The sequence below is a fragment of the Eumetopias jubatus genome, unplaced genomic scaffold (assembly GCF_037043125.1).
Source record: "Eumetopias jubatus isolate StellerSeaLion01/CBP00866 unplaced genomic scaffold, mEumJub1_p1.0 scaffold_16, whole genome shotgun sequence".
Classification (NCBI taxonomy): Eukaryota; Metazoa; Chordata; class Mammalia; order Carnivora; family Otariidae; genus Eumetopias; species Eumetopias jubatus.
In genome coordinates this window covers 93512425-93537970 of record NW_028274822.1, presented here as the reverse complement: position 1 = coordinate 93537970, position 25546 = coordinate 93512425, and the positions used below count along the sequence as shown (strand labels likewise).

The 25546-nt window shown below is 54.9% G+C and overlaps 2 protein-coding genes across 5 annotated transcripts in view; one reads left to right on the top strand and one right to left on the bottom strand.

Annotated features, from left to right (window-relative positions):
• The window catches only part of POLE (DNA polymerase epsilon, catalytic subunit), a 47562-nt gene extending 28468 nt beyond the window's left edge, over positions 1-19094 (top strand). For both annotated transcript variants that reach the window (XM_088019732.1, XM_028095555.2), the window contains 20 exons: positions 2033-2245; positions 2537-2746; positions 2944-3087; positions 4257-4397; positions 4576-4729; positions 4804-4910; positions 5045-5221; positions 5301-5524; positions 5641-5861; positions 6170-6374; positions 6805-6978; positions 7907-8032; positions 9192-9324; positions 10722-10878; positions 11213-11341; positions 11449-11642; positions 16096-16293; positions 16608-16733; positions 17396-17485; positions 17607-19094. In XM_088019732.1, coding sequence (XP_087875858.1) covers positions 2033-2245; positions 2537-2746; positions 2944-3087; positions 4257-4397; positions 4576-4729; positions 4804-4910; positions 5045-5221; positions 5301-5524; positions 5641-5861; positions 6170-6374; positions 6805-6978; positions 7907-8032; positions 9192-9324; positions 10722-10878; positions 11213-11341; positions 11449-11642; positions 16096-16293; positions 16608-16733; positions 17396-17485; positions 17607-17720 — 3237 coding nt within the window. In that variant the 3' untranslated portion in view covers positions 17721-19094. The remainder of the gene's footprint in view (positions 1-2032; positions 2246-2536; positions 2747-2943; positions 3088-4256; positions 4398-4575; positions 4730-4803; positions 4911-5044; positions 5222-5300; positions 5525-5640; positions 5862-6169; positions 6375-6804; positions 6979-7906; positions 8033-9191; positions 9325-10721; positions 10879-11212; positions 11342-11448; positions 11643-16095; positions 16294-16607; positions 16734-17395; positions 17486-17606) is intronic.
• Positions 19095-20949: 1855 nt separating this feature from the next.
• Positions 20950-23822, bottom strand: P2RX2 (purinergic receptor P2X 2). 3 transcript variants are annotated; one of them, XM_028095558.2, is made up of 11 exons: positions 23641-23822; positions 23398-23533; positions 23235-23306; positions 23059-23134; positions 22891-22987; positions 22660-22740; positions 22412-22550; positions 21892-22022; positions 21626-21716; positions 21423-21488; positions 20950-21294 (listed from the first exon to the last, which is right to left on the bottom strand). In XM_028095558.2, the coding sequence occupies exons 1-11, from the start codon at positions 23814-23816 to the stop codon at positions 20950-20952; spliced, it is 1410 nt and encodes a 469-aa protein (XP_027951359.1). In that variant the 5' UTR covers positions 23817-23822. The 3 variants fall into 3 exon arrangements, with proteins under 3 accessions (XP_027951359.1, XP_087875500.1, XP_027951361.1); XM_088019374.1 differs by having other exon boundaries at positions 22412-22601; positions 23641-23816; XM_028095560.1 differs by lacking the exon at positions 20950-21294 and having other exon boundaries at positions 21454-21503; positions 21622-21716; positions 23641-23816.
• Between the last annotated feature and the right edge of the window lie 1724 nt (positions 23823-25546).

The following is a 25546-nucleotide window of genomic DNA, read 5'->3' as shown; positions in this document are numbered from 1 at the left end:
TAAGCCAAAAAGTATTAGTAGGGTTAGGATGGTTATTAAATCATACTGAAAGGGGTGGGGTGGGGGGATGGGTTAGCCTGGCGATGGGTATTAAGGAGGGCACATTCTGCATGGAGCACTGGGTGTTGTGCACAAACAATCATGGACCACTACATCAAAAACTAATGATGTAATGTATGGGGATTAACATAACAAAAAAATTTAAAGAAAATAAAAATCATTCTGAAAGTCACAGTTCACCAGAAACATGTAATTCTGATAGTTTAGTTTTAAATTAAATAATGTAAAAATTTACCTAATTAGTAGAAGAAATTGACATCTAGTCAAGTTTGAGAGATTTTAATAAATCCCTCTCAATTGAAAGATCGAGCAGACCAAAAACCAGTACGAATATGTAAGGCTGGGGGCTCCTGGGTGGCTCAGTCGTTGGGCGTCTGCCTTCGGCTCAGGTCAGGATCCCAGGGTCCTGGGATTGAGCCCTGCATTGGGCTCCCTGCTCCACGGGGAGCCTGCTTCTCCCTCTCCCACTCCCCCTGCTTGTGCTCCCTCTCTCGCTGTGTCTTTCTCTTTCAAATAAATAAAATCTTTAAGAGAAAAAAAAAAAAATATGTAAGGTTGGAGGACTCTAATCAGATTCAGTGAATAAATATAACCTTGTACTCAGTAATCAGGGATTACACATTCTTCTCAAGAACATGTACAATCATGACCGTGTGCATGCAACAGATTCTAAATAGTTTATATATAGACCATTTTGTTTGGAAGTTAAAAAAAAAAGTACATTTGTAAATAACTTCTGGATCAAAGAAGTCATAATGGGGGCACCTGGGTGGCTCAGTTGGATACACGTCTGCCTTTGGCTCAGGTCATGATCCCAGGGTCCTGGGATCGAGTTCCACATCGGGCTCCCTGCTCAGCGAGGAGCCTGCTTCTCTCTCTGCACCTCCCCCCTGTTCATGATCTCTTTGAAATAAGTGAAATCTTAAAAAGTCATGATGGGAATTAGAAATACTTAATGAAAGGACTAATCCTATCAAAATTTGTGGTATGCAGCTAAAGAGCACTTACATGCACACTGTCTGCACAGATAGATATTAGCAAAAAAAAAACAAGTAGGAAATCAAATAAGCTTTCAACTGAAGAGTCAGCAGCAGAGTGAGCCGTGGAGGGAGAAAGATGGAAGTTACAAGTGGAAGAGCAGGAATGAGGGAAATAAACAGTAAATCCCGAACCTCAGTGTTCGAAAAGACTTAGGAAATAGGCAAATCTTTGTCAAGATAGATCAATCTTTGGGCTTTATTTTAGTGAAAACAGACACAATTGCAGACATGGAAAACCCTAAAACAACATAAGGAACCACTTTTCTCTACCAAACAAGCGGAAGCTTAGATGGACTGGACCGAATTGTTCAAACTGACCTGAAAACCCGAATAGAAGTTAAACCATTAAAACACTGAATCACAGTGGAAACAAACCAAGTGGTTTTTCAAAGGAATTTTACCAAAGTTTTTAAACAGATTATTTCAGAGAATAAGAAAAGAGGAAAAGCCTTCTTAGTGCACTGGAATGGACCGTGTCTACGTCGCCAGTAGGGGTCAGTCTCAGAAATACGTGAACGAGTGGGAAAAGCAGGTTGCCATGGGATGTGTGGTGTGGGACTGTAACACCGCAGCTTGAGGGAGGGTGCACATTCGTGGGCGTGGAGTAGAAGCGCATGGTGCGCGAGGAGTGACAGGTGCTGTGCTGAGGGCTGGGAGGGAGAGAGAAGGGACCTGTCCTTTGCAATATTTTATTTATGAAAAGGAGAGCCGCGGAGCAAATCTGGAAAGATGTAAGTGTTCTCTTCATAGTCGTGGTGCTTGAGTAACATTTTGTTGGATCTTCACTATTAGAAGTTGGAAGTAAATCAGTCAGTGCACACTGTTGTGTACAAGTATTTTATCCCATTCAGTTGACACCCATATGGTGTATTTCTAGAGGTGGAGTTATCTGAGAGGTTGTGGTATTCTAAGTCTCCTTTGGGTCTTTGCAGGTGGGCACAGCCCAGGCTCCAGAAGGCACACAGAGCCTTGGTGCTCCTGACATGGAGGATTTTGGCCTTGTGAAGCCACCGCACGCGGCAGTTCCTGTTGCAACTAAGAGGAAGCGTGTCCTCTGGGAGAGCCAGGAGGAGTCACAGGACCTGGAGCTGACGGTGCCCTGGCAGGAAATCCTGGGGCAGCCCCCGGCCCTCGGAAGCACCCAGGTGAGAAGCCTCAGAGCCTGGGGTGGCCAGTGGGAGGAGGGAGCAAGGACAGCAGTCAGGCCCGAGCTGGGGCCCACTGTCTTCCGTGGAGTCTGCTAAGTAGCTTCGGGGCCCCAGCATGGGTCTTGACCTCTGCAGTGGCTGGGAAGAGACATCCAGTCCTTACAAGAGCTACCCAGACTCGGAAGCCACGTGATGTAGTTGCTGAGGAAGGCTGTTTCTGTTTTACTGCGTGCTCCTTGGTTGTGTTTACTGTGTTCTCTTTCTGACCTGTTCCACCACGTGTCCTAGGAAGAGTGGCTGGTCTGGCTCCGGTTCCATAAGAAGAAGTGGCAGCTGCAGGCCCGGCAGCGCCTGGCCCGCAAAAAGAGGCGGCGTCTGGAGGTGGCAGAAGGCAACCCTCTGCCTGGGGCCATCCGAGACAGGCCCGCCACCGGGTTGGGGAGCTTCTTGCGAAGGACTGCCCGCAGCATCTTGGACCTTCCGTGGCAGATTGTACAGGTGTGGACTGGGATCAGTGGGGGGTCGGGGGGATGGGATGCCTCCAAGGGCAGCAGCACAGCCAGTGGGAAGGTCCTGGGGACCCTCCCGTGGTCCAGCGTGGAGGGGAAGGGCAGGCCTTTGCTGGAGAGCACCTGGGAGGCGAGTGCTTCCTGTGACAAGGTGACACATACTGCTGTATGCTCTTTCCTTTTCAGATCAGTGAAACCAGCCAGGCGGGTCTGTTCAGGCTGTGGGCTGTCATCAGCAGTGACTTGTACTGCATCCGGCTGAACATCCCCCGTGTGTTCTATGTCAACCAGCGGGTGGCTAAAGCCGAGGAGGGGCCTTCATATCGCAAGGTACGGGCCTCAGGTGTTGCTGGTCTCTGGTCCACTGCCTGCTCAGTCTCGAGGTGTTCTCTGCCCCGATGGAGGGGCCGCATAAAGAATGGGGCATTGTGAATACAAAGCCTAGTGAGCCAGGTGACCCTAAGCGAGGTGTGCTGGAGCCTCTCTCTCCCGAGAGCTCTCTTGGGGGTGCTGTAAGAATCGAAACGGTGTCTGTGGACTGCTCAGTGACCGGAGTTGCCCATGTTGTCCTGGTGCACCATCCTCTTGGGTCCGATGTCCATGGAGCAGGGGAGGGACTAGGTGGATGTCCGTCAGGGGCTCTTCTGATGGAAACAGCTTTGCTGGGATAGACCTCACACGCCACATCCTTCACTCATTTAAAGTGTGCATTTCAGTGGCTTTTCGTGTGTATTGGTCACGCAGCCTCTGCCACAGTCTGTCTTATAACATTTTTATTACCCTCAAAAGACACCCAGACCCTTAGTGGTCTCTCCCCTCCCCCAGCCCTCGGTAACCACCGGTCCCTGTTCTGCCTTTGGATTAGCCTGTTGTGGACGTTTCATGTAAATGGAATCCACATAATGCAGTTCCACCCAAAGCTCCTTTACTGAGGCTGTTGGTGCACATCTCTCAGTTGGGCGCCCACAAGCTGACGTCTAGTTGAGGAAACGAGATGTGTGTGTTTGTAACTGGGAACTACACTGTGGAGGCTTTCTGGAGAAGGTGAGACTCAGTTCTGACCAGAGGATTCAGCAGGTTGTGAACCCGGAAAGGGCAGCAGAGAACAGATGGTCTGGAATTCCTGTAGCTTTCTCCGATGTGGTGGGCTTGGTAACTTCGAAGGAGATCATCTTTGGGGGGATATTTTCCTGTTCAGTGCCCTCTCCTGCTCCCCTCCCCGGGATTCCTCCACACTCTGTGGCTCCCCCAGACCAGTAGATAGCAGGACAATAAACTGGGTACCCCTGCTGCCCTTGCCCTCTGAGAGCCCCTCTGCTTCTCAGAAGCCCCAGGCTGCTTCTCAAAGTCCCAGCAGAGCTTTCAGTTTTATTCACGAAGAGAGATGGACTCTAGAGGGTTCACCCAGTGGCTGTGGGACTGTTCCAGTGATGTGTGTCGTGTTTAACAGACATCACCACTTAAGCCACATGATGAGCTCACCACCCCGTTGTCACCAGGTCAGCCGCGTCCTTCCTCGCTCCAACATGGTCTACAATCTCTATGAGTACTCGGTGCCTGAGGACATGTACCAGGAGCACATCAACGAGATCAACACTGAGTTGTCGGCCCCAGACATTGAGGGCGTGTATGAGACTCAGGTAACTATCTTCCCGGCTCAACTGAGCAGGGATCCAACTGGATGGGAAAACTCCATATGGGATGGACAGGCTAGCAGCACAACTATGGGCGCCCCCCAAGGCAGTGAATTTCAGCAGCAAGTCTGCTGAAGAGACACAGGCAGCGGCCCTCACCCTGCCTGTCTGCCTCTGCCCCCAGGTCCCATTATTGTTCCGGGCCCTGGTGCAGCTGGGCTGTGTGTGTGTGGTCAGTAAACAGCCGGTGAAGCACCTTTCAGGCTGGGAGGCAGAAACCTTTGCTCTCGAGCACCTGGAGATGCGTTCTTTGGCCCAGTTCAGCTACCTGGAACCAGGTACAATGCATGCCAGCTACCCTCGCCTGGCAGGCTCCCACACACCTTGGGGTGACGGCCGTGTTCTCCTGCAGGCAGCATCCGCCACCTCTACCTGTATCATCACGCGCAGGGCCACAAAGCACTGTTCGGCTTGTTCGTGCCCTCCCAGCGCAGAGCGTCTGTGTTTGTGCTGGACACCGTGAGTTCCTGGCAAGGGGCAGGACAAGCCTTTACCCCCAGTGCCTGTGGTGATTGTGCTGGAGCCGTAGAGGGGATGCCCTGCTGCCCACACCTGCGCAGGGAGAGGGCTGATGTGGCCTCTTGTTGGTCTAGGTGCGAAGCAACCAAATGCCCAGTCTCAGTGCTCTCTACTCAGCCGAGCATAGCCTCCTGATGGAGAAAGTGGGTCCCGAGCTCCTGCCTCCGCCCAAACACACTTTTGAAGTTCGGGCCGAAACGGACATGAAGACCATCTGTAGGGCCATCCAGCGCTTCTTGCTGGCCTACAAAGTGAGTGCGGTGGGGCTTCTGTGTGCGAGCCCATCCCCCAGCCCGGGTCCCCCTAGCTGCTTTCTTACCTAATGCCCAGGAGGAGCGCCGTGGGCCCACACTCATTGCTGTTCAGTCGAACTGGGAGCTGAAGAGGCTGGTTGGCGAGGTCCCCGTCTTGGAGGAGTTCCCGCTAGTGCCTGTCCGCGTGGCCGATAAGATCAGCTATGGCGTCCTGGACTGGCAGCGCCTTGGAGCCCGGCGCATGATCCGCCACTACCTCAACCTGGACACCTGTCTGTCACAGGCCTTCGAGATGAGCAGGTGAACGGAATGGAGGGGTTTCTTGGTGTTTCCGTGCTCTGGCCATCGTGGTTGTTGCTGGCCTCTTCCCCATTTGCTTGTCCACTTCCTGGGGCTGACCCCATGTCCCCGTGCAGGTACTTCCACATCCCCATTGGTAATCTGCCTGAGGACATCTCCACCTTTGGCTCCGACCTCTTCTTTGCCCGCCATCTCCAGCGCCACAGCCACCTGCTGTGGCTGTCCCCTACCTCACGCCCTGACCTGGGCGGCAAGGAGGCTGATGACAATCGCCTCATCATGGAGTTCGATGACCAGGCCAGTGTGGAGATCAACTATCCAGGCTGCTACTCCACGGGTGGGTGCTCAAGGCACATGGGGTCCCCGCCTGCTGGGGTTTCTGCCATTTATTGCATTTCTGTGGTGGCGGGAACACCGAGTGGTAGCTACACAGCGCTTGTTTGTGCCAGTGTGGGAAGTGAGCCTGTAGGAGCCTCCGCAGCTGCGGGATGAGCAAGGGTGGGCCCTGCAGTCTGCTCAGTGACAGTCTCGTCGGCCACCCCGGCTGCCCTGGATAGCAGTACCTTTTCTGAGACAGCGTTTGCTGCAGTCAGACTGCAGACACAAGAGGGTTTTTGTGGCACGAATGGTGGTTTCTCTGTGCAGTGTGCGTGGAGCTGGACATCCAGAACCTGGCTGTCAACACCATCCTGCAGTCCCACCATATCAATGACATGGAAGGGGCCGACAGCGTGGGCGTCAGCTTCGATGTGGTCCAGCAGGCCTCCCTGGAGGACATGATCACCGGCAATCAGGCCGCCAGCACCCTGGCCAGCTATGACGAGACAGCGCTCTGCTCCAGCACCTTCAGGTACCCGGGAACCTGCGTCCCTGAGAACATCACCCTGACCTTATATTTTGTCCCGTCCTCTCCCTAGGCAGAATAGCTGAGTTTGGGATCTAGAAGGAACATGAGAAGCTTTTTTATCCTCTGCCCTTGTTTTGGAAAACTAAGAGCTAAGACACTGTCACTGGGGCTTCTTCCCCCCATGGGCGGCAGAACCAGGAACTCACATGGGTCCAGGCTCTTTCCTCTGCTCGCTGGGCTTTGCTGCCCTCTGGGCACTGTGCTCTGGCCTCCTTCCTGTGGCCAGAGGCATGCTGTAGGTGTTGAGTGCAGAGGGAGGCCTGAGGGTGCAGATGAGGGCCCAGCAATGAGGTTTGGACAGTGATAGAGGTGATAGAACAGGGGGAAGCTGGTGCTGGCAACAAAGGGGACTCCCTTTGCACCTCTCTTCCAGGATCCTGAAGAGCATGGTGGTGGGCTGGGTGAAAGAGATCACACAGTACCGAAACATCTATGCTGACAACCAGGTGATGCACTTCTACCGCTGGCTGCGGTCCCCATCCTCACTGCTCCATGACCCTGCTCTGCACCGCACACTCCACAACATGATGAAGAAGCTCTTTCTGCAGTGAGTGCTACCAGGGGCTTGCTCCAGGCCACACGGACCCCTCAAGTCCCCAGAACCAGACAGATGGTCAGCCAGCATCTCTGGAATCAGCAGCCCACTTTTGGGCTGCTGGTCCATGGCGGTAAAGGTCCTGGGGAAGGCTTAGCTGCTCCCGTAGTCTGTGCAACGTCCTTCAGAGCTGTGCTGTGTGGTACAGTCTTTCTGTCTCCTTTTGGCGCAAGTCATCTTGCCTTGTGTTTGCTGTTCTTAATCTCTAGTTAAGAGTGGACCTTGGAGACCTATGTGTGCATGTGTCCTACTGGGCGCTCAGGCTGCTGCCAGAACTTAGGCTGTTACAGATCACCAGGCCAGAACAGCCTTGTACCCAAGGTCATGCGGATATATCTGCAGAATAATCTCCAGCAAGCAGTGCTGATGTGGGCTTGATAGCTGTTGTAACTAGAGAGGAAATGCTAATCTGATGGACAGTGACAGAACACTCTCTGTGGGAGTTGTACAGCTGATTGATTGAGAATGTGTGTCCCCAGCCCACCGACACAGCAGACGCTGGTACCAGCCTGGTGCAGTAAAATGCTATCTGGGTGTACTCGTAGTTTGCAATCCTCGTTATAAATGATTTTGAACTTTCTTTTCGTGTCCTTTACCCATTTCTCTGTAGTTGTGATTTTTTTCCTCATTGATATATAGGAGTTTTTTCTACATAAAAGCCATTTTTGTGTGATACAAGTTGCATGCTTTCTCCTGTCTGTGGTTATCTTTGGTTTTGTTTATGGTGGGTTTTGCCTTGCAGAAATCTTCCTTCATTGTTGCTTCTGGATTTCAGGCATATTTAGGATAGCTTTTTAGTTCAGGATATCGGCTTGTTTCTCATGGTGTCTTGTGGTTTCTCTGTGGTGTCATGACCGGTGGTTCTAACCTTGGTCTACAGGCTCATCGCCGAGTTCAAGCGCTTGGGGTCATCTGTCATCTATGCCAACTTCAACCGCATCATCCTCTGCACGAAAAAGCGGCGGATTGAAGATGCCATTGCCTACGTGGAGTACATCACCAGCAGGTGTTCATATTTCTAGGATTCTGCTTCCTCTTGTGTTCTTCTTTGATATCATTTAACTTCTGCTGAGGGACATTCCTGTCAATAGCTTGTAGCACGAATCTGTTCATAATGAATTCTTTCTGCCATTGGATATGCCAAAGAAGCCTTTATTTAACTTTCTTTTTTGAAAGATATTTTTGCTGGTATAGAATTATGGGTACATCTGTATTGAAGGTTTTTTTTTATTTCTGTCTGTATTTCTTTTTGGATAATTTCCTCCACCGTGTCTTTGAACTCGCTCATCGTCTCCTGCGGGGTTTAGTGTGCCGTTCATCCCATCCAGGGGAGTTTCCAGCCTAGAAGCCTGCGGGGTCTTACATGTCCTAGAGCCTATTCAGCATGTTTTGTCTTTGTTCTGGCTTTGAGATTACATCGAGTTCAGGTTTAATAACCTTTCCAGTGTCCTGTTCTGCCCAGAATAACACTTGTGTCAGCTCTGATTTGTATTCAATTGACAGGTTTTTCTCCCGATTCCGTGTTGTATTTCTCTGCCTCTTTGCAGAGCTTGTGATACTGGATCAGATGCCAGCAATTGTGAATCCGTGTGAATGCCTGTCTGTTGGATGCTTTTGCGTTTTGTTCTTTTGTAAATATTCTAGAGCTTTGTTATTACGAAACAAATGGATCCTTTCGGGCATTTTTTGGGATTTGTAGGCAGGATCAAAGCTGTATTTAGTCCAGCTCATTATTCCTCTGTTGAAGCAAGACTTGCAAGCACAGCCCCTGATGCCTCATGGGTTACGTGGCCCTCAGACAGTGGTGGGAGCAGGCACTCAGTCGTCCTTGCCCCGGCTTCCTGCAGTCTTGCACACGCTTGCTCCGTGCTCTGTGGTGTGCTCGGGGCACACTTGCGGAGGTCTCGGGGTCTTCTGCAGCTCTCGCTTCTCCGGTCCCCTCAGCACCAGCTCCTGCCACGCTTTCCTGGTGGGTGCAGAAGTCTCCCTAGTGTTGTGTTTCTCTTGTTCTCCGGAAATTGTGAGGGGTGCTGTAATCTGAATCCACCTTAAGTTTGTTTTTAAGGAAGTGGAGGATAAGCAGATATGAAAATAAAAAGGAAAGTGGAGAAAAAGAGAAAAACTGTTGATTTTACTTAAGCAATTTCTGTTTTGCTTCTTTTTAGCATCCATTCCAAAGAGATCTTCCATTCCTTGACAATTTCTTACTCTCGGTGCTGGGAATTTCTTCTCTGGATGGATCCCTCCAACTATGGTGGAATCAAAGGAAATGTTCCATCTCATACTCACTGTGGACAGGTAGGGCATAACCGTCTTGGAGAGCTGAGGCTGGAGTCTGAAAGGACTTTGGGGTCCCTATTTGTCCCTTTGCACACATTTGGTGGTCATGGGCTGAGTGCCTGGCATGGCTGTAGGCCGCATTCCACAGCAGCACACCCGAGAGCACCTGCTCCTGCAGAGTCTGAGAGAAGAGATGAGCAGGTGTGGGACGTGCGGCCCCAGCAGTGGGAAGGGCTCAGGTTATCCCAAAGCAGGGAAGAGCAGAGAGCAACCGTGGGGCAGGGGCTGATTTAGACGGGAAGTTTGTGCAGGCATCAGGCAGGGATGGAAGAGGGGGGCCAGGGGCTAGTGTCAGATGGCCGTGACAGTGGGGCAGGGCTGGGGCGGTGGTCACAGGTGCAGCACAGAGCAGCTGGGACCAGGCCACTTGGGACCAAAGGCCGAGTTGGAGATTTGGCTTCTAGTGATGGAGAGATGCTGCGTGGGGACATGTCAGGGTCTGACTTCCACTAGGACCCCATGTTGTAGACAACACCGGAGGAGGTCAGGGCTAGCATTGGCCCAGGGGAGGGTGCAGGGCAGGGTGGACTTAGGGAGATGGACTCGGGAGGGGTTTGAAGGTGGGGGGAATGGGCCAGTGGAACGGATATATAGGTGACACCTGGGGGTGTGGGCGGCACCAGGAGTGTGAGGCCGTGTGTCTTATTGCAAGATGGGTGGGGGAGGAGGGCCAGTGTGGGGTGGGGGGCCGTGCTTGGCCAAGGCGTGTGGTGGGCACAAGGTCAGCCTGCCCTCGGTGCTGAGAGTGGGTGGGAGATGGGCCACCCTTTGTACTAAGGGTGGGTGGGAGATGGCCGCCCTCCTTGCTGGGGTAGCAGGTGCCGTGGGCAGGAGGTGTGTGGAGACCTCAGTGGGGAGTAAAGTGTAGGCATTGTAGCTGGATTGAGAGAAGGCAGTGGTTGCTGCTCTAAAGGCACGGGGGGTTGCCAGGGTGGACACGTTCTTCAGATGAAAGCCCTCTTGAGGGGCGAATCTGGTCACACAGGAGAGTTCTGCAGTAGGGCTGATAGGATCGTCACCATCTCAGGAGATCTGGGATTCAGACAAGAGAACTAGTCACCTGAGGTCGCCTGCTTGTGAATCTCCCCTCCCTGGGAGGAGGGGTTGAAGAATTTTAAAGTGCGCTCTCTGGAAGAACAAAAGGCAGATCCGCATCACCCTGTGTGGAGTGCTTCTGCACACAAGTGACCTCATCCTCAGAGCCGCCCTGCGGGGGTCTTCTCAGGCCCAGGGACATGGAGTGACTAGATGAGCGTCACCCTGGGCAGAAGGGGTCTGGCGAACCAGGTGTGGGGCGACCGTGTGCCTCCTGCTGCTCCGGCAGAGACACAGCTGGGGTGGTGTCTGTGTTGCAGCGAGACTCCCCAGAGGAGGGCAGGGAGGAGCGGGAGCAGGACGACGCAGGAGCACTGGAACCTGACGTGGAGGACATGCTGGAGAACAGCTGGAACATCGTGCAGTTCCTGCCACAGGCAGCCTCGTGCCAGAGCTACTTCCTCATGATCGTCTCAGGTGAGCCGCCCTGCCGGCCCCGTGGCCCAGGTGTGCATGGGGCCACCTGCTGCACATGCAGCGCAGGGCAGTCAACAGCACCCCGGCCCCCGGGGCCCCCACAGTGTCCTCCGCCCGGGGCCTCGGCCTCCCCACTGTGCGCGGCTGTGTGCGCTCATTGTTCCTCCCCTCCCCCCGGGATCGGCCCGGCCTCTGGAGTCGTCGCGGGGAGCCCGGCTCTGGGTCTGCAGTGGGCCGGCCTGTGTCCCTGCCCGGCCTGCAGCCCCCGGTCTTCCCAGCCGAGCGCGGCCCCGCCAGGGCAGCAGGCAGACCCTCAAGGCCCCCTCTCCCCCAGCATATGTCGTGGCCGTGTACCACAGCATGAAGGAGGAGCTGCGGCGCAGCGCCCCGGGGGCCACGCCGCTGAGACGCCGGGGGCCCAGCCAGCTGTCGCAGGACGCCCTGGCAGCCGGCGCCCTTCCTGGTGAGCACGCCCTCGCCGTGTCCCGGGGTCCCCTGGGTCCCCCGGGCCTGCCCTCCGCGCCCCGTTGCGGCACAGGGGGGAACACAGCTGCGTCTCTGCCCTCCCAGGAATGATCACCTTCTCGCAAGACTACGTGGCCAACGAGCTCACGCAGAGCTTCTTCACCATCACTCAGAAGATTCAGAAGAAGGTCACGGGCTCACGGAACTCGGCCGAGCTGTCCAGCATGTTTCCTGTGCTCCCGGGTTCCCACCTGCTGCTCAACAACCCTGCGCTGGAGTTCATCAAGTATGTGTGCAAGGTGAGGCTGCGACCCACGTGTACAGGTCACGGGCACCCACGCTAGTGTGCGCAGGCCCCGGAGGGGTTCGGGGCTGGGAGGGCGTCCGTGAGGAGTGGGCACACTCATGCCCGTGTGCATGGGAGGCACAGGTGTCCGGAGTACATGCTCGTTCACTCCATCATCACTCGCCGCCCCTTCAGAGCAGCCGCTGTGGGAGGCGTTTGGGGTGAGAAGGGGAGGAGACAGGACAGACCCCCGTTGTCGTCGTGAAGCCTGCACTCCAGTGAGGGGAGGACAAGTCAATGAGGGGCGGGTGGGCTCGGAGGAGCAGGGCAGGGCCAGTGAGGAAGATGGGGCCCCTGGCGAGACCCAGTTGACCCTCAGGGCCTGGCCTAGGGAGGAGGTCAGGATGCAAAGGGTGGGAGGGAGAGGCGCGAGTGGAGCAGTGAAACGGCGGGTGCTTGCAGTCTCGCGGCTGGTGGGACCCGGGACGAGCTCCTGCAGGGGCAGGCTGTGATGCAGCCGCGGGGGAGAGCTTGCTGGGCTGCTAAACGCCTCTCTGGGCGAGGCAGGCCGAGTCATCAACGGGATAGTGTTACCGGATGGCCCTCAGGCGTCACCTCTTCCAGAGAGAGCACTTTGCTGCGTGTCAGGTTACCTCCCCGCGAAGTGCTTTTCAGGGACAGGGTGCTTCAGGCTCAGGTGGCCTCTGCTGACGGTGAAGGGGGAGTTCAGTGTGCCGTCTGACCGGTGCGGTAGACTTCACCATGTCCAACATCTGTTTTTAATTCCGGGATAACTCACCTACAGTGAGATCTCACCATTGTTCATCTGTGTCTTGTGCGTTTTGGCAAAGGCTCCCAGTCACGTGTCTGCATATGGTCAGGATGCAGAACATTCTGTCATCCCGAGAACAGTGCACCCACCTTGGCCTGCGCTGATCTGTCCTGTCTCTTCTGCCTCCCTGTACTTCCTGAAATGCGCACACAGTAGGATCGCTCTGGGGGGTGCAGTTGTTGGAGCATTCAGAGTGCTGAAGCCCCTGACAGCAGGGTTCAAACAGGCACCCCCCCCGGGTCGGCTACCCTGCACTGTCTCTGGCCTGGAACCACGGATCATGCACGGTCATGTTGCCGTTTAGGTCTGGCTTCTTTGGCTCAGCAAAATGGGTCTGTGCTGCTTCTTGGGTGTTGCAGGTTTCAGTGCTTTTGTTCCTTCCTACAGCTGAGTGGCAGCCTATTGTGCAGAAGAACCACGGTCTTGGTTGTGCCCTGGTTGAAGTACATCTGGGTTTTTATTTTTGGATTTTTAATACAGTTGCTATAAACTTTTTTTTTTGTAAGATTTTATTTGAGAGAGAGAGCTCGACCTGGGAGGAGAGGGAGAAGCAGTTTCCTTGAGAGCAGGGAGTCCCAACACAGGGCATGATCCCAGGACCACAACCTGAGCCAAAGGCAGACACTTCACCCACTGAGCCCCCCAGGCACCCCTGCTATAAACATTCTTACGTAGGTTTTTGTGTGAACGTGTCATTTTATTTTATTTTATTTTATTATTTTTTAAAGATTTTATTTACTTATTTGACAGACATAACGAGAGAGGGAACACAAGCAGGGGGCATGGGAGAGGGAGAAGCAAGCTCCTGCTGAGCAGGGAGCCCGATGTGGGGCTCCATCCCAGGAGCCTGGGACCATGACCTGAGCCGAAGGCAGATGCTTAACGACTGAGCCACCCACGCACCCCTATCAGTTTTTTTTTCTCTTGGGAGGGGAAGAGAGAATCTTAAGCAGGGCGTGGAGCCCGATGCAGGGCTGGATCGATGGGGGCTGGATTGCACAACCCTGAGATGATGACCTGAGCCAAAATCAAGAGTTGGAAGCCTAACTGACTGAACCACTCAGACACTCTTTAATTTATCGATTTTTTTTTAATGGGTTGAGCTTTTGATGTCATATCTAAGAGTCGGGGAGGGGCAGAAGGAGAGAATCTTCAAGCAGAGCACGGAGCCCAATTTATGGTGGGGGAGGCGTGCCTCGATCCCACGGCCCATGAGATCACAACCGGAGCCAAAACCAAGAGTCAGAGGCTTAACTGACTGAGCCACCTAGGCACCCTTGAGTTAATTTTTATACGGTGTGCATGTTGCAGATTGAGGTTTGTATTTCTGCATAAGTGTGTTTAATTATCCCAGTACTGTTTATTTGAAAAGATTGTCCTTTCTCCATTGAATAGTCTTTGTATCTGTTTCAAAACTTAACTGGTCATATACATGTGTGGGTCTTTTTCTGGATCTCTATCAATCTCGTCTGTTTTCCAGCACCACGTTGTCTCGATTTACGTAACTTTATCAGTAAGTCTTGAGACCAGATGGTGTGAATGCCTCAACTTTATTTTTTTTTTTAAATTGCTCTGACTATTCTATCTAGTTCCTTTGCTTTTCATATAAATTTCTGAATCAGCGTATCAGTTTCTACCCAGAAAAAAAAATCTTTTTAGGGTGTTGATTGGAGTCATTTTAATCTATAGATTATTTTAGAGAGAATTAACATCTTAGTGCTGAGACTCTTAATTCGTGAACCAGTGTATCTTTCCATTTATTTGGTTCATCTTTGGTTTTCTTCGTCAGTGTTTTGGGGTTTTCAGCATATAAATATTGCACACATTTGCCCCTAAGGTTTTCAGGTTGTTTGATGCTATTGTGAGGGCACTTTTCTAAACTTTAGTTTCCAGTTGTTCACTGCTACTGTATAGAGATATGTATATAATATTTGTGTATATATATATCTTAAGGATTTTATTTATTTGACAGAGAGAGAGACAGCAAGAGCAGGAACACAAGCAGGGGGAGTGGGAGAGGGAGAAGCAGGCTTCCTGCCGAGCAGGGAGCCGGATGTGGGACTCGATCCCAGGACCCTGGGATCATGACCTGAGCTGAAGGCAGACGCTTCACGACTGAGCCACCCAGGTGCCCCCAATATTTGTATATTGACCTTGTATCTTGCATCACATCTTTTTTATCCATTCGTCAGTGGACACTTGGGTTGCTTCCATAATTTGGCTATTGTAAATAATGCCACAGTAAATATAGGGGTGCATGTATCTTTTTCAATTAGTGTTTTCGTTTTTTTAAGTAAATACCTAGTAGTGGAATTACTGAATCTTAAGGTAGCTCTATTTTTAATTTTTTGAGGAACCTTCATACTGTTTCCACAATGGCTGCACCAGTTTGCATTTCCATCAACTCCACATCCTTACCAACACCTGTTATTTCTTGTGTTTTTTATTTTAAATATTCTGATAGGTGTGAGGTGGTATCTCATTGTGGTTTTGATTTGCATTTCCTTGGTGATGAGTGAGGTTGAGCATCTTCTCATGTGTCTGTTTTGCCATCTGGATATGGCACTGATTTTTGAATATTGATCCAGCCTTGCATTCCTGGGGTAAATCCCACTTGGTCAGGATGTGCTATCCTTTGTGTGTATTGGTGGGTTTGGTTTGCTGGTGTATCATTGGGGATTTTTGAGCGCACATGAGGGCCGTTGGTGTGCCGTTTTCTTGTACTGTCTTTGTCTGGTATCAGGGTGATGTTAGTCTCATAAAATGAGTTTAGATGTGTTTCCCTTTTGTGTTTCCTAGAAGATATTACGTAGAATATTGTTTTTTCCTTAACATTTGGTAATTCACTAGTGCATCTCTTTTCATTTTTTTCTCTTTAATTCAATCCAGTTTTTTCAATCAGAAGTAGGTAATCTATATGTTTTTAAGCCTAACAGGTTGTTGATCCTCATTGTACATACTTGCAGATTTACCTGCTTGCGTCACTGGATAGGGTGGTGGGCTTCAAATTTGACTATAAACAGTTCTCTCAAAAATGCCTTCTAAGTGGTGTTAGGTTCTGTGGTGCTTTTGGCACCGAGCTGGGTGCGGGAGGGGTCTCCGAAGATGTCTGTCCAGTCCTTGCCTCTCCTTCAGGGACGGGGGTTAGATGCCTCATCTGTGGCTCTGCACGTACCATGAGAGCCAGACTTCCCAGCACCAGCTGCACAGGCTCTAGCATGAGGTTGAAGAGGCTTCTGTAGGCTGGCATGGGGATCCCCCCATCATCGGGGGTAGAAATCACCCACCCTACAGATGAGATTGTCAAGTTCCATCGATTTAGGACTGCCGTCAGTGAGGAGGAGGGAGTAAGGAGGACGGGTAGAGCATGTGAGTATGCCCCAGAGTCCTCTGGAGCTGTCGGAGACCACGAGACTTGGGATCGGGGCAGGGCCTCTGCGCGGAGGGCCCCACACTGAGGAACCATTGGTGTAGACGCTGCGGCTCCCCTCCTCTGACACATCCAGCAGGAAAAGGGAGGGGTGAGGTGATGCCGAGGAACTGCAGCTTTAAGAGTCCCCCACAGGCTTTTCCAGTCCTGACAGAGCAGGGAAGCCCAGAGAGCCATCCCTGATGCAGGCTCTGTTCTCTGAAGGTTCTGTCTCTGGACACGAACATCACAAACCAGGTGAACAAGTTGAACCGGGATCTGCTGCGCCTGGTGGACGTGGGCGAGTTCTCGGAGGAGGCCCAGTTCCGAGACCCCTGTCGTTCCTACGTGCTCCCTGAGGTCATCTGCCGCAGCTGTAACTTCTGCCGGGACCTGGACCTGTGCAAAGAGTCCTTCTCTCAGGTGGGCGGCTGCCGAGTTGGGGATAACCCTAACCCTCACGGCGCCGGGTCCTTGGGGCCACTGGGTCCTCCGGCGGAGTCAGGATGGAGGTGCTACAGCGCCCCCTCATGAGCTTCCCTGCGAGTTCTGATGTAAAAGGCACTCGCTGCCATGGACCAGAGCGATGTCCTTGTAAACACGCCTGGCGGTGACCTCGGTGTGGGCCAGCAGCCCCCGCCTCCCCCGCTCGCTCCACCCAGTCCCTCCCCAGCCCTGGGGAAGGCTGAGTAGAAGGCTGATCAGAGAACTGACCAGGCCCCTCCTCCTCTGCCTAGGACGGGGCTGCGCTGCCTCAGTGGCTCTGCTCCAACTGTCAGGTGGCCTATGACACCTCAGTCATCGAGATGGCTCTGGTGGAAGCCCTGCAGAAGAAACTGATGGCCTTCACTCTGCAGGACCTGGTGAGCAGTGGGCCTGGCACTGGGGACTGCCCTCCAATGGGCAGAGCCTTCTGGATAAGCGATTTGCACCCAGGAGAAGCTACGGGTGTGCACACTTATCAAGTCACGACCTGGTCCTCTGAGGTGACCACCCCTTGGTTCAGGCGCCGTCCTTCTGACTCATTCTTACAGCATCTCTGGGGTTCCTACAGGGGCCGGATGCTGGCTTCATGGATCTTTCATTGTAGTGAGAGGGGATAGACTGGGAGCAGACAGGGTGTGTAAGTCATGGTGAGTGTAAAGAGAATGGGCGGGGAAGAGAGAGAGAGAGGGAAGTTTCAGCAGTGGATGGAGGGATATTCCCACTGAGTGGGGACATCTGAGCAGAGATCTGAGGAGCTGTGATGGAATGGGGAGACCCGAGGACGGAGCAGGGGTGAGGAGCTCCCAGGACTCAAGAGTCAAGGGTGCAGTGCTCACACTGAGGGTGTTAGGAAGCACCTGGCACGTTTGGATAAATCCTGTTGCAAAGTCTCGCATTTTATTCATAGTTGAGCTGAAGGCCATGGCAGTGGAAGGTAGGGAGGGCCCGTCGAAGGAATGTGCTGAGCAGCTGTGACCACTCCTGGCCGCGACCGGCCTGGGCAGGGGAGACTCCTGACCAGGGCTGCTCCTCATTGCAGATCTGCCTGAAGTGCCGGGGTGTGAAGGAGACCAACATGCCCGTGTACTGCAGCTGTGCGGGGGGCTTTGCCCTTACCATCCACACCAAGGTGGGGCTCCCACAGCCAGCCAGCCCTGCTGCCCTTTCCCATCTGCCCACATCTGCTTCTATGCCTACACGCCGGGGCCTCCTCTGGAACCGGGTCTCACTGTGACTTCTCATCTCTGCAGGTCTTCATGGAGCAGATTGGAATCTTCCAGAACATTGCCCGGCACTATGGCATGTCATACCTCATGGAGACCCTGGAGTGGCTGCTGCAGAAGAACCCTCAGCTGGGCCATTAGCAACTTGAGCAGCGTCCCTCTTCTCTGCCCTGACCTCCCAAACTTGTGGCCATGTCCAGGATGGAGCACCAAGGAACCACCAGTCTCAGGGAGCTTTGGGGAGGGTCACAGGGCCCAGGAGAGAACTTACCTCTGGGTTCCCTGGGTCTCCAGCTGTGGGCAGGGCAGCCTACTCTGGGCCTGAGCAGTGTTCCCAGGGAGGGGCCCCAGGACTGTGTCTTGCTGACTAAACAGCCCTCCCTGCTGCTCAGGGGGGTCTCTGGGCAGAGTCCCTGAGGGTAGCCTAGTGGGAGTTTGCGTCCCTGGTTTTTGATCACTTGTTACCACAGAGAACACGTCTGATAGCTTGACACCAGCAGGATTTGGGTCATTTCCAGGGAATCCAGAGCTGAACCCCGTGGGGACCTGGGCGTCTTTCACATGATGAGTTCCCGGGACTTGGGCTTCTTGTGTGGAAACTTCCTGGTCAAGAGTAGGGTCTGCAGGGGTGGGGGCTCACATGACAACAGTTCTCCTGTCTGCAGCAGTGAGACTGGAATCCAGGGTGTGGCGCCCCCTCTGCCCTCTGACCCGCCTGTGCTGTGAGGAGCCCCCCCCCAGGTACACGTGCCGGTCTCAGCAGTGGGGAGCCCGAGGCCCAGGGGAGGGATGGTGCACACCATCTATCAGACTCTCATGTCGTGTCTTGTGCCTGGGTTTGAGGAAAGCATTTCTTCACGTGCAAGGTTTTAGGTTTTTCCCTTCAGTTCTGAGGGGTCTACGTCTTAGGGAGAGACAGAAACAGCATCAGCAGCTTTGTTGGGGTTGCGTGGTTCTGTTCTGCCTGCTCAGCGTCAGGGCTGGTCCAAGCCCTCTGACCCTGGTGGGGCCTGCCCGACCTCCAAAGGCCAAGCGGGGCATGCAAGCCCTGGGCCTGCTGCCCTCACCTGCCCACAGCAGAGCCGGTTAGAGCTGTGGCCTCCTTAATGCCGCACACCTGCCACCAGTGTATTCGGAGCTGGGTGAGGCCAGAGACGTGGGGCCTGGCCCTTAGCTCTCCCTGCGGGTTGGGCTGGGCAAGGAGAGAGGCCCAGGCCTTTGGGGGACTTGCCTTTCAGTGACCTCGGGAAGACTGCTGAGCAGCTGCTTCCGCTGTTCTCTCGGCGGCCCCAGAAGACTGACTCCACACTTGGTTTCAACTAAATGGGACCGGAAGCAGAAAAGGAATGGCCGAGTTCGCAAGGTGACAGGCAGGCTCACTGAATCCTACATGCAGACCCCAAATGGGTGGCCTCAGGGGAAGCCCTATGTGAGCCCTCCGCCGCTGTGGGGTCTGGAGCCCGGCTTAAATTCATCCTTGTTGCCTAACTTCTCAGTATTATACGGTGAACTTCATTTTATTTGTATTTTACATTTTTTGAGATTTTTACGTGTGTATATGCAAGGTGTCTCAGTCTCTACACAGAAGGAAGGAGGAGCAGCTAACATCGGTCCAGCTGGGTGCGTTGGCCCCTGGGTACTGCGATTTGGGTGTGTCTAGGCCCCGTGGCCACGAGAAACCCAACACTGGCTGGAAGGTGGATAGAGCCTGCATCAGCCCCCAGATGGAGATCAAATCAAATTAGGGCTGGGTGGGGGAGGAGGGGGCTAAGCAGACTTCCTGGAAGTGGAGCCGGAGACGTCCCAGAGGGGTTGGGGTGGGGCTGAGGGCCTGCACACCTCACCCGGTTACACTGCACACCCGCCTGCACTCCCAGTCCCTGCAGCAGGGTAGCTCCTGCAGAGGCCAGCTTAGGGCCTGGGGCATTTGGGGCAGCTGAGGGCCCCAGGGTCACTCTCCTGCTTGGGAATGGGAAACCTGAACCCCTGGCCATGGTCCTTGAGCTTCCATCCACCCCAACTGGAAAAGCCAGTTTCTCCAAAACCAGAGCTCAGTGTCAGCAAGCCAGACACCTAGGATGTTGCGGGCACTTGGGTGACGGTGGGGTCCTCACCCCGGGGATGGGAGGGTCTGGAGAGGGGGCCAGGTGGGGGCTTCTCAGGTGTGTGTTATTGCTGGCCTAGGTGGGTGTGGGCAGGTGGGGGGGCTGGCCCTGGCCACCTGCCAGTGTCACTTGGACTTGGGGACTCGGGGGCTGGGCAGGGTCTGAGCCCTCACTGGACCTTGGAAGTGGGATCCTAGCCGAGGTGATCTGTGCAAAGCATATGCCCGTCTGCCTCAGACCTGTGTTTGCCGTCCCCGTTGCTAGGGGAACCACCATCCAGCCAAGTTCTGGCAACTCCTCAAGGGGGGGCCTGGCCAGACAGGCACCAGGCCGAGTCGCTGGATGTAATGACCACTGTGGCATCTCTGGGCGTGCTAGCCAATTATCTGCGTTCCTGACCCGCTGGTGCCAGCCTGTGCGCCTCCTCAGCCTGGCCCTGAGCTGTCCATCCCCATCCCCAGCACCAAATTCCTGCCCTGCCCGCCCTGCCGTAGGTGGGGCCTGGGATGCTTGCACGGGTTTGGAGCAAGAGCCAGTGTCTTCCTTAGTACGACTTCGCCTGCTCTCTGGCTCCCTTCTCCAGAGTCCCCATCCTGTCCCATATTTTGAGGCTTAGGTTTGGGGTGACACCCCCACCCCCAGGAAGCTGGTAAGCTAACTGCAGGGCAGGTGCTGGGACAAGTTCTGTCAGTCTCTGCCCACCCCTGCGGCCCCCTGGTCAGATGTCACCACGACCTGGCTGGACATGGTAAGTGTGCCTGTGCAACTCTGCACCCAGGCTGGTTGGAGGAGAGACAGGACCAAGGGTGCCCACAGCTCCCACACGCAAGGACCTTCTACATGTTTGTCTTCAGGGCCTCCAGATGCTTTTCCTGAAAAATGAGGCCAGAGGTTCTGGTCACACGTTTATTGGATTCTGGGTATGTGGTTTCTTGGCTCTGAAGCAAGCAAGGGGTGTGGGCGGGGAGGGGTGGGAAGCCGGGGAAGAGGAGGCAGGAGTTTGCCCCTCCCTTCCTTCAAACCTGGGGGAAGTTGGGGGGCCAGCCAGGGTCAGGGGCCACCCACTTTGTGTCGGCCCATGGCCCGGTTGCATGGGGGTCTTGTTCCCAGGTTCTCACTGTTGAGGTGCGAGGGCAGGGCCCCAGGTGCACCGTGCAGGTCTCTGTGGGCTGCCAGGGGAGCTGGGGCTCGGTGTCTTGGGACCACAGGCTTCAGGACCCTACCAGGTGGAGCCTTTGAGACATGATGGATGGTGTGTGGTGGGCTCAGAGCTGGGCCAAACCTCGGGGGTCTGTGAATGTGGAGTCCTGCCGGGAAGGTTCGGAGGTGGACAGCTCTGGTTCTGCGGTCTGCTCTGGAGGGTCCACCATCTGCTCGGGTGGGGCAGAGGTGGGGCAAAGCCATGGGGGCGGGGCAGCCGCAGCCAGAGCTTGTGGGTCTGCAGTGCAGGGATGGGGTGGGGGAGGGGCCTGGCCCAACACAAAAGCGAGAGTCACAGGCCAGCTACCAGGGGAGCGTCTTGGCGTGCACACCTTGTCGAATTTCTTACGGCTGTACACCTTGTGTTTGTTCATAAATGTCAGCAAGATCCAGTCACACAGGAAGGAGCCCTGGGCCGGCAAGACCCACATGTGAGGGCCCAGGAGACACCACCCCTCCCACCCCCACTACCAAGTACACCCCCCGCCGCCTCCCCCCCCGCCCCTCCCCCGCCAATGACCAGCATGCATTTCCTTACCACCCCGATGGAGGTCAGTGCTGTGGCCAGATTAATGATGGTGGGAATCAGGCTGAACTTCCCGGCCTTGGGAGGGGAGGCGGCCTTAGATGGTTGCGGGGTCTGGGGCAAGTGGGGCTCAAGGGAGGGTGGGGGAGATGGGGCTGTGCCAGCTCAGTCCTGGGCCTGCCTGAATCCCTGGTAGGCAGAGTGGGCTGGTTTACCTGTCCGTGCACGATGACGTCGATGCGGATCCCATAGGCCTTGATGAGTGTGCGGGTGGTGCTGCCGTTTATCTTGTAGTATTTGGCAAACCTGGGTAAGAATGACTATGGAGCATGGTGGTGGGTGCTCACGCCATCACCCGAGATGGGACGCTCCAAAACTCCACCAAGCCCTGGGCCCCTGAACCTTTGAGCGCCTGCCCTGTCATCTTGGAGCCCCCGCAGCCAGGGCAGACGAGAACCCAGGCATCCCAAGGCCAAGGTACCTGAAGTTGTAACCAGATGAGGCTGGGACATGCTTGGGGTCAAGCCTCCGGAAGGAGTACTTGGGATTGCACTTTGATGCTGACAGGTCCAGGTCACAGTCCCAGTTGATAATGACCCCAATGACGCCACCCTGCCCAGAGTAGGCACAGAGATGGGTGTCAGGGAGGGCACACAGAGGATCCTCAAGGGCTGTGGGGTCCTGCCTTGAGACTGCATATGGGGTGCTCATCTCGGGGCACCTGGGACAGCTCAAGGCTGAGAGCCGGGGTGCTTGGGGAGTGCCCTGCTTCTGAAGCATGAGGGGACGCTGGTGGCCAGCTGTGTGACTAGGAGTCAATAATTTAGCAGAAGCCATGCGTGCCCAGATGGGTTGGCTGATCGTGTTTCTCCATCTGCCTGAGCAGGGCCAGGGTTGGCCAAGACTCTGCAAAGGGGGTTGGCAGAGCCTTCGTCTGCAAGTAGGGGCCAGCATCTGAAAGGAGAGCCGGCTCCCCCACTGTCCCTTGGCTGCCCCCTCACCGTGTGTGCCAGCTCTGTGAAGTTCTCCCCTGCCTGTTCCACAATGAAGCCCAGCTTGAAAATGGGACAGTAGAGGTCAGAGACCTCGTCAAACGTACAGCGTTTCAGGTAGCCGTCCTTCCGGTGCTCTATGTTGCCCCTGCGGACAGGGCCCAGCAACGTCAGGGGCTCTGGACCCACCAACAGCACGCTCCCTGGAGGTAGCTCCCATCCCTAGCCCACTGTCACCATACCCTAGTGGCTCTTACTTGGAGAACTGGAATTTAGGGTAGTGGATGCTGTTCTTGATGAGGATGGTGAAATTTGGGGCCATCTTGCCGAGAAATTGGCTGAAGAGGCACAGACTGGATGTGTTTAGTCTTCCCGCCCCAGTCCCCCTCCCCGGCACATCCCGGCTCTGCTCAGTGAGGAAAGGGAAACAGAGTCGTGCTGGGGTGTCAGCTGGGGCCCGGGTAGGTGGGGTCACCGGGGGTGCACACCTGACAGAGGCCCCGTCTTCCACCGGGCACCAGCCCGACACCTCGCAGGTCTTGGCCGAGCCTTGGTAGTAGGGCACGCAGCGCCCGGTCCGCAGGCCTGCGGGCAGACGTGCACTCAGGGGGCGAGGGGCGCTGCCCGGTCCCTCCCCCCCGCTGGCGTGCACTGACCGTTTCCCAGCATGTCCAGCTGCCCGGCCACGCAGTCCTCGTCTGAGTCACAGGTGGCGTTGCTGACCCTCATACTCTAGGGAGGAACCGGCTTGGACAGGAGCCCCACACCTTCTGGGGCAGGCACAGCTGGGTCCCCTCCCTCCGCCCCAGCTCTGCCCTCCACCTGGCCTCACCTCTGGGCAGGTTCCGAGGGTCTGGGAGGGTGTGACCTCAATCCTGGTGATGATGCTGAACACGCTGCCTCCCTGGGCTCAGAAAGAGGGGACGGTCGGCCGAGGCGGGCAGCGCAGGCACCCCTCGCTCCTTCCCGGGGGCGCGCGGGGCGGGCAGGCGCACCTCGGGGGGCTTCACGTACTCCTCCACGTCCCACACTTTGTGTTCGGAGAAGGTGATACCCTTGACCTTGGTGATGACGGAGCTCTCGGGGCCCGTCTCGCTGTCCTGGTAACTCTTCTGCACGATGAACACGTACCTGCAGGACGGGCAGGGCCGCTCTGGAGGCGACCCGGGGCCCTCCCCCGCCGCTCCCCGTGGCTCCTGGCCCCGGCGCCCCCGCGCCCCCGGCCCAGTCGCACCCACCACACGAAGTAGAGCAGGATGAGCAGCTGCACCGCGCGGTACACGACGCCCAGGCGCCGGTTCTTCACCACGATCACCTTGGGCGTCTCGTAGTCCCAGAACGCCGACCAGCAGCCCCGGGCCAGACGCCTGGCCGCCTCCGCCCTCGCGGGGGGCTTGGGCTCGGCTACCGCCATGGCCCGGAGCTCCGCCAGGGGCGCGACGCGGCGCGCACCCTGCCGACTAGGGGCGCGGACAGGGGCGCCCCACTGCACCGCCCCGGGGCGTGGCCTGGAGCGCCCCGCCCCCACCCCTCCAGGGTCGGGGCCTGGGGCGCGCGGGGGCGCACCTGGCAAGTGCCGCCAGGCGGGCCCGGGGCCGGCAGAGCCGAGGCGGCTGCCTGCGCCCCACCGCGCCCGCGGGGGGCCCGAGGATGAACCGGGGCCCGCACATCCCTGGGGAGGACACAGAGCCACCGGGGGACTTGGTTGAGATGCGGGAGGAGGACGCGGCCAGGCTCCGCCGGTCTCCTCGCGTCTCCAGCGGCGTCTGACCGGGGCGCGCGCCCAACCCTAAGGGCCGTCCCTGTTTGATACAGTTTTCCCCGCTTTATCGAGATACAATTGACTTATAACGTGATGTGCATGGTGTGAGTTTAAGGTGTACGAGGAGGTGATTTCCGAAGGGCCGTCCTTGGTGCCTGCCCCGCTGCCCAGCAAGGACACCCTCCCGGCCGGGTTCACGCAAACCCTGGGGCCCTTGCTTTGCCCAAACAGCCCCTTTGCTGGGACTACGGACGCGCTCAGAGCCGCTCACCTCGAGCCCCCTCCTCCGCGGGATAGCCCAGCCCTCGCGTCTGTCCTGGACTTTGGCTATGGCTCCCAACTCTGCTTTTATCCACTTCCAATCCATTTCTGTTTTCTTTGCAAACCAAAGTTGTTTTTTTTCCTTAAGACTTTTTATATCTTCACCTCATTTCATTATTTTGGAGCAAATCCCAGACATCATAGTATTTCACAAAATGATAAATTTCTTACACCTTTATTTAGGTGAAATTCACTTAGCATCTAATTAACCATTTTAACGAACAGATTGTTTAATGAACAATTAAACAGAGCGTTGTACAACCACCATTATCTACTTCCAAAACATTCTTATCATCCCCAAATAAACTCCCTGTTTTCTCCCCCTCCCACCAATCTCCTTTCTGTGGATTTCTCTCTTTTGGATATTTCATATAATGGAATCATACGGTATTTTTCGTTTTGTGTCTGCCTTCCTTCACTAGGCATAATGTTTCCAAGGTCCATCCAGGTTGTAGCATGTATCGATACTTAATTCCTTTTTATGGAAGAAGAATATTCCTGTGAGTGATTATTCCACAATGTATCTACTCGTCTTTGGATAGATGTTTGGGTGTTTCCACCATTTGGCTCTTGTGACTAGTGCTGTTATGAATGTTTGTGTACAAGTATTAGTTTGAACACCCGTTTAAAATTCTTTGGGTAGGGCGCCTGGGTGGCTCAGATGGTTAAGCGTCTGCCTTCGGCTCCAGTCATGATCCCAGGGTCCTGGGATCGAGTCCCGCATCGGGCTCCCTGCTCCTTGGGAGCCTGCTTCTCCCTCTGCTTCTCTCTCTCTCTATCCCTCTGTCTCTCATGAATGAATAAATAAAATCTTTAAAAAAAATAAAAATAAAATTCTTTGGGTATATAGGAGTGGAGTTTCTGGGTCACATGGTAATTCTGTGTTTCACTTTTTGAGCAATCCCTATACGGTTTTCCAAGCAGCTGAACCACTTTCATTCCAATCAGCCGTGTATGAGGGTTCCAATCTCTGCACATCCCTGTCAAGATTTGTTAGTTTCAGCTCATTTACTCATTGCCATTCTAGTAGGGGAAGTGGTATAACTTGTTTGGATAAACAT

Coding starts and splice junctions, on each gene's coding strand:
- P2RX2 (XM_088019374.1), bottom strand. CDS start 23,816: ATGGCGGTAGCCGAGCCCAAGCCCCCCGCGAGGGCGGAGGCGGCCAGG. Junction 23,135..23,234: donor CCCTCGGAACCTGCCCAGAG/GTGAGGCCAGGT, acceptor GTTCCTCCCTAG/AGTATGAGGGTCAGCAACGC. Junction 22,988..23,058: donor GCTGGACATGCTGGGAAACG/GTCAGTGCACGC, acceptor GTCTGCCCGCAG/GCCTGCGGACCGGGCGCTGC.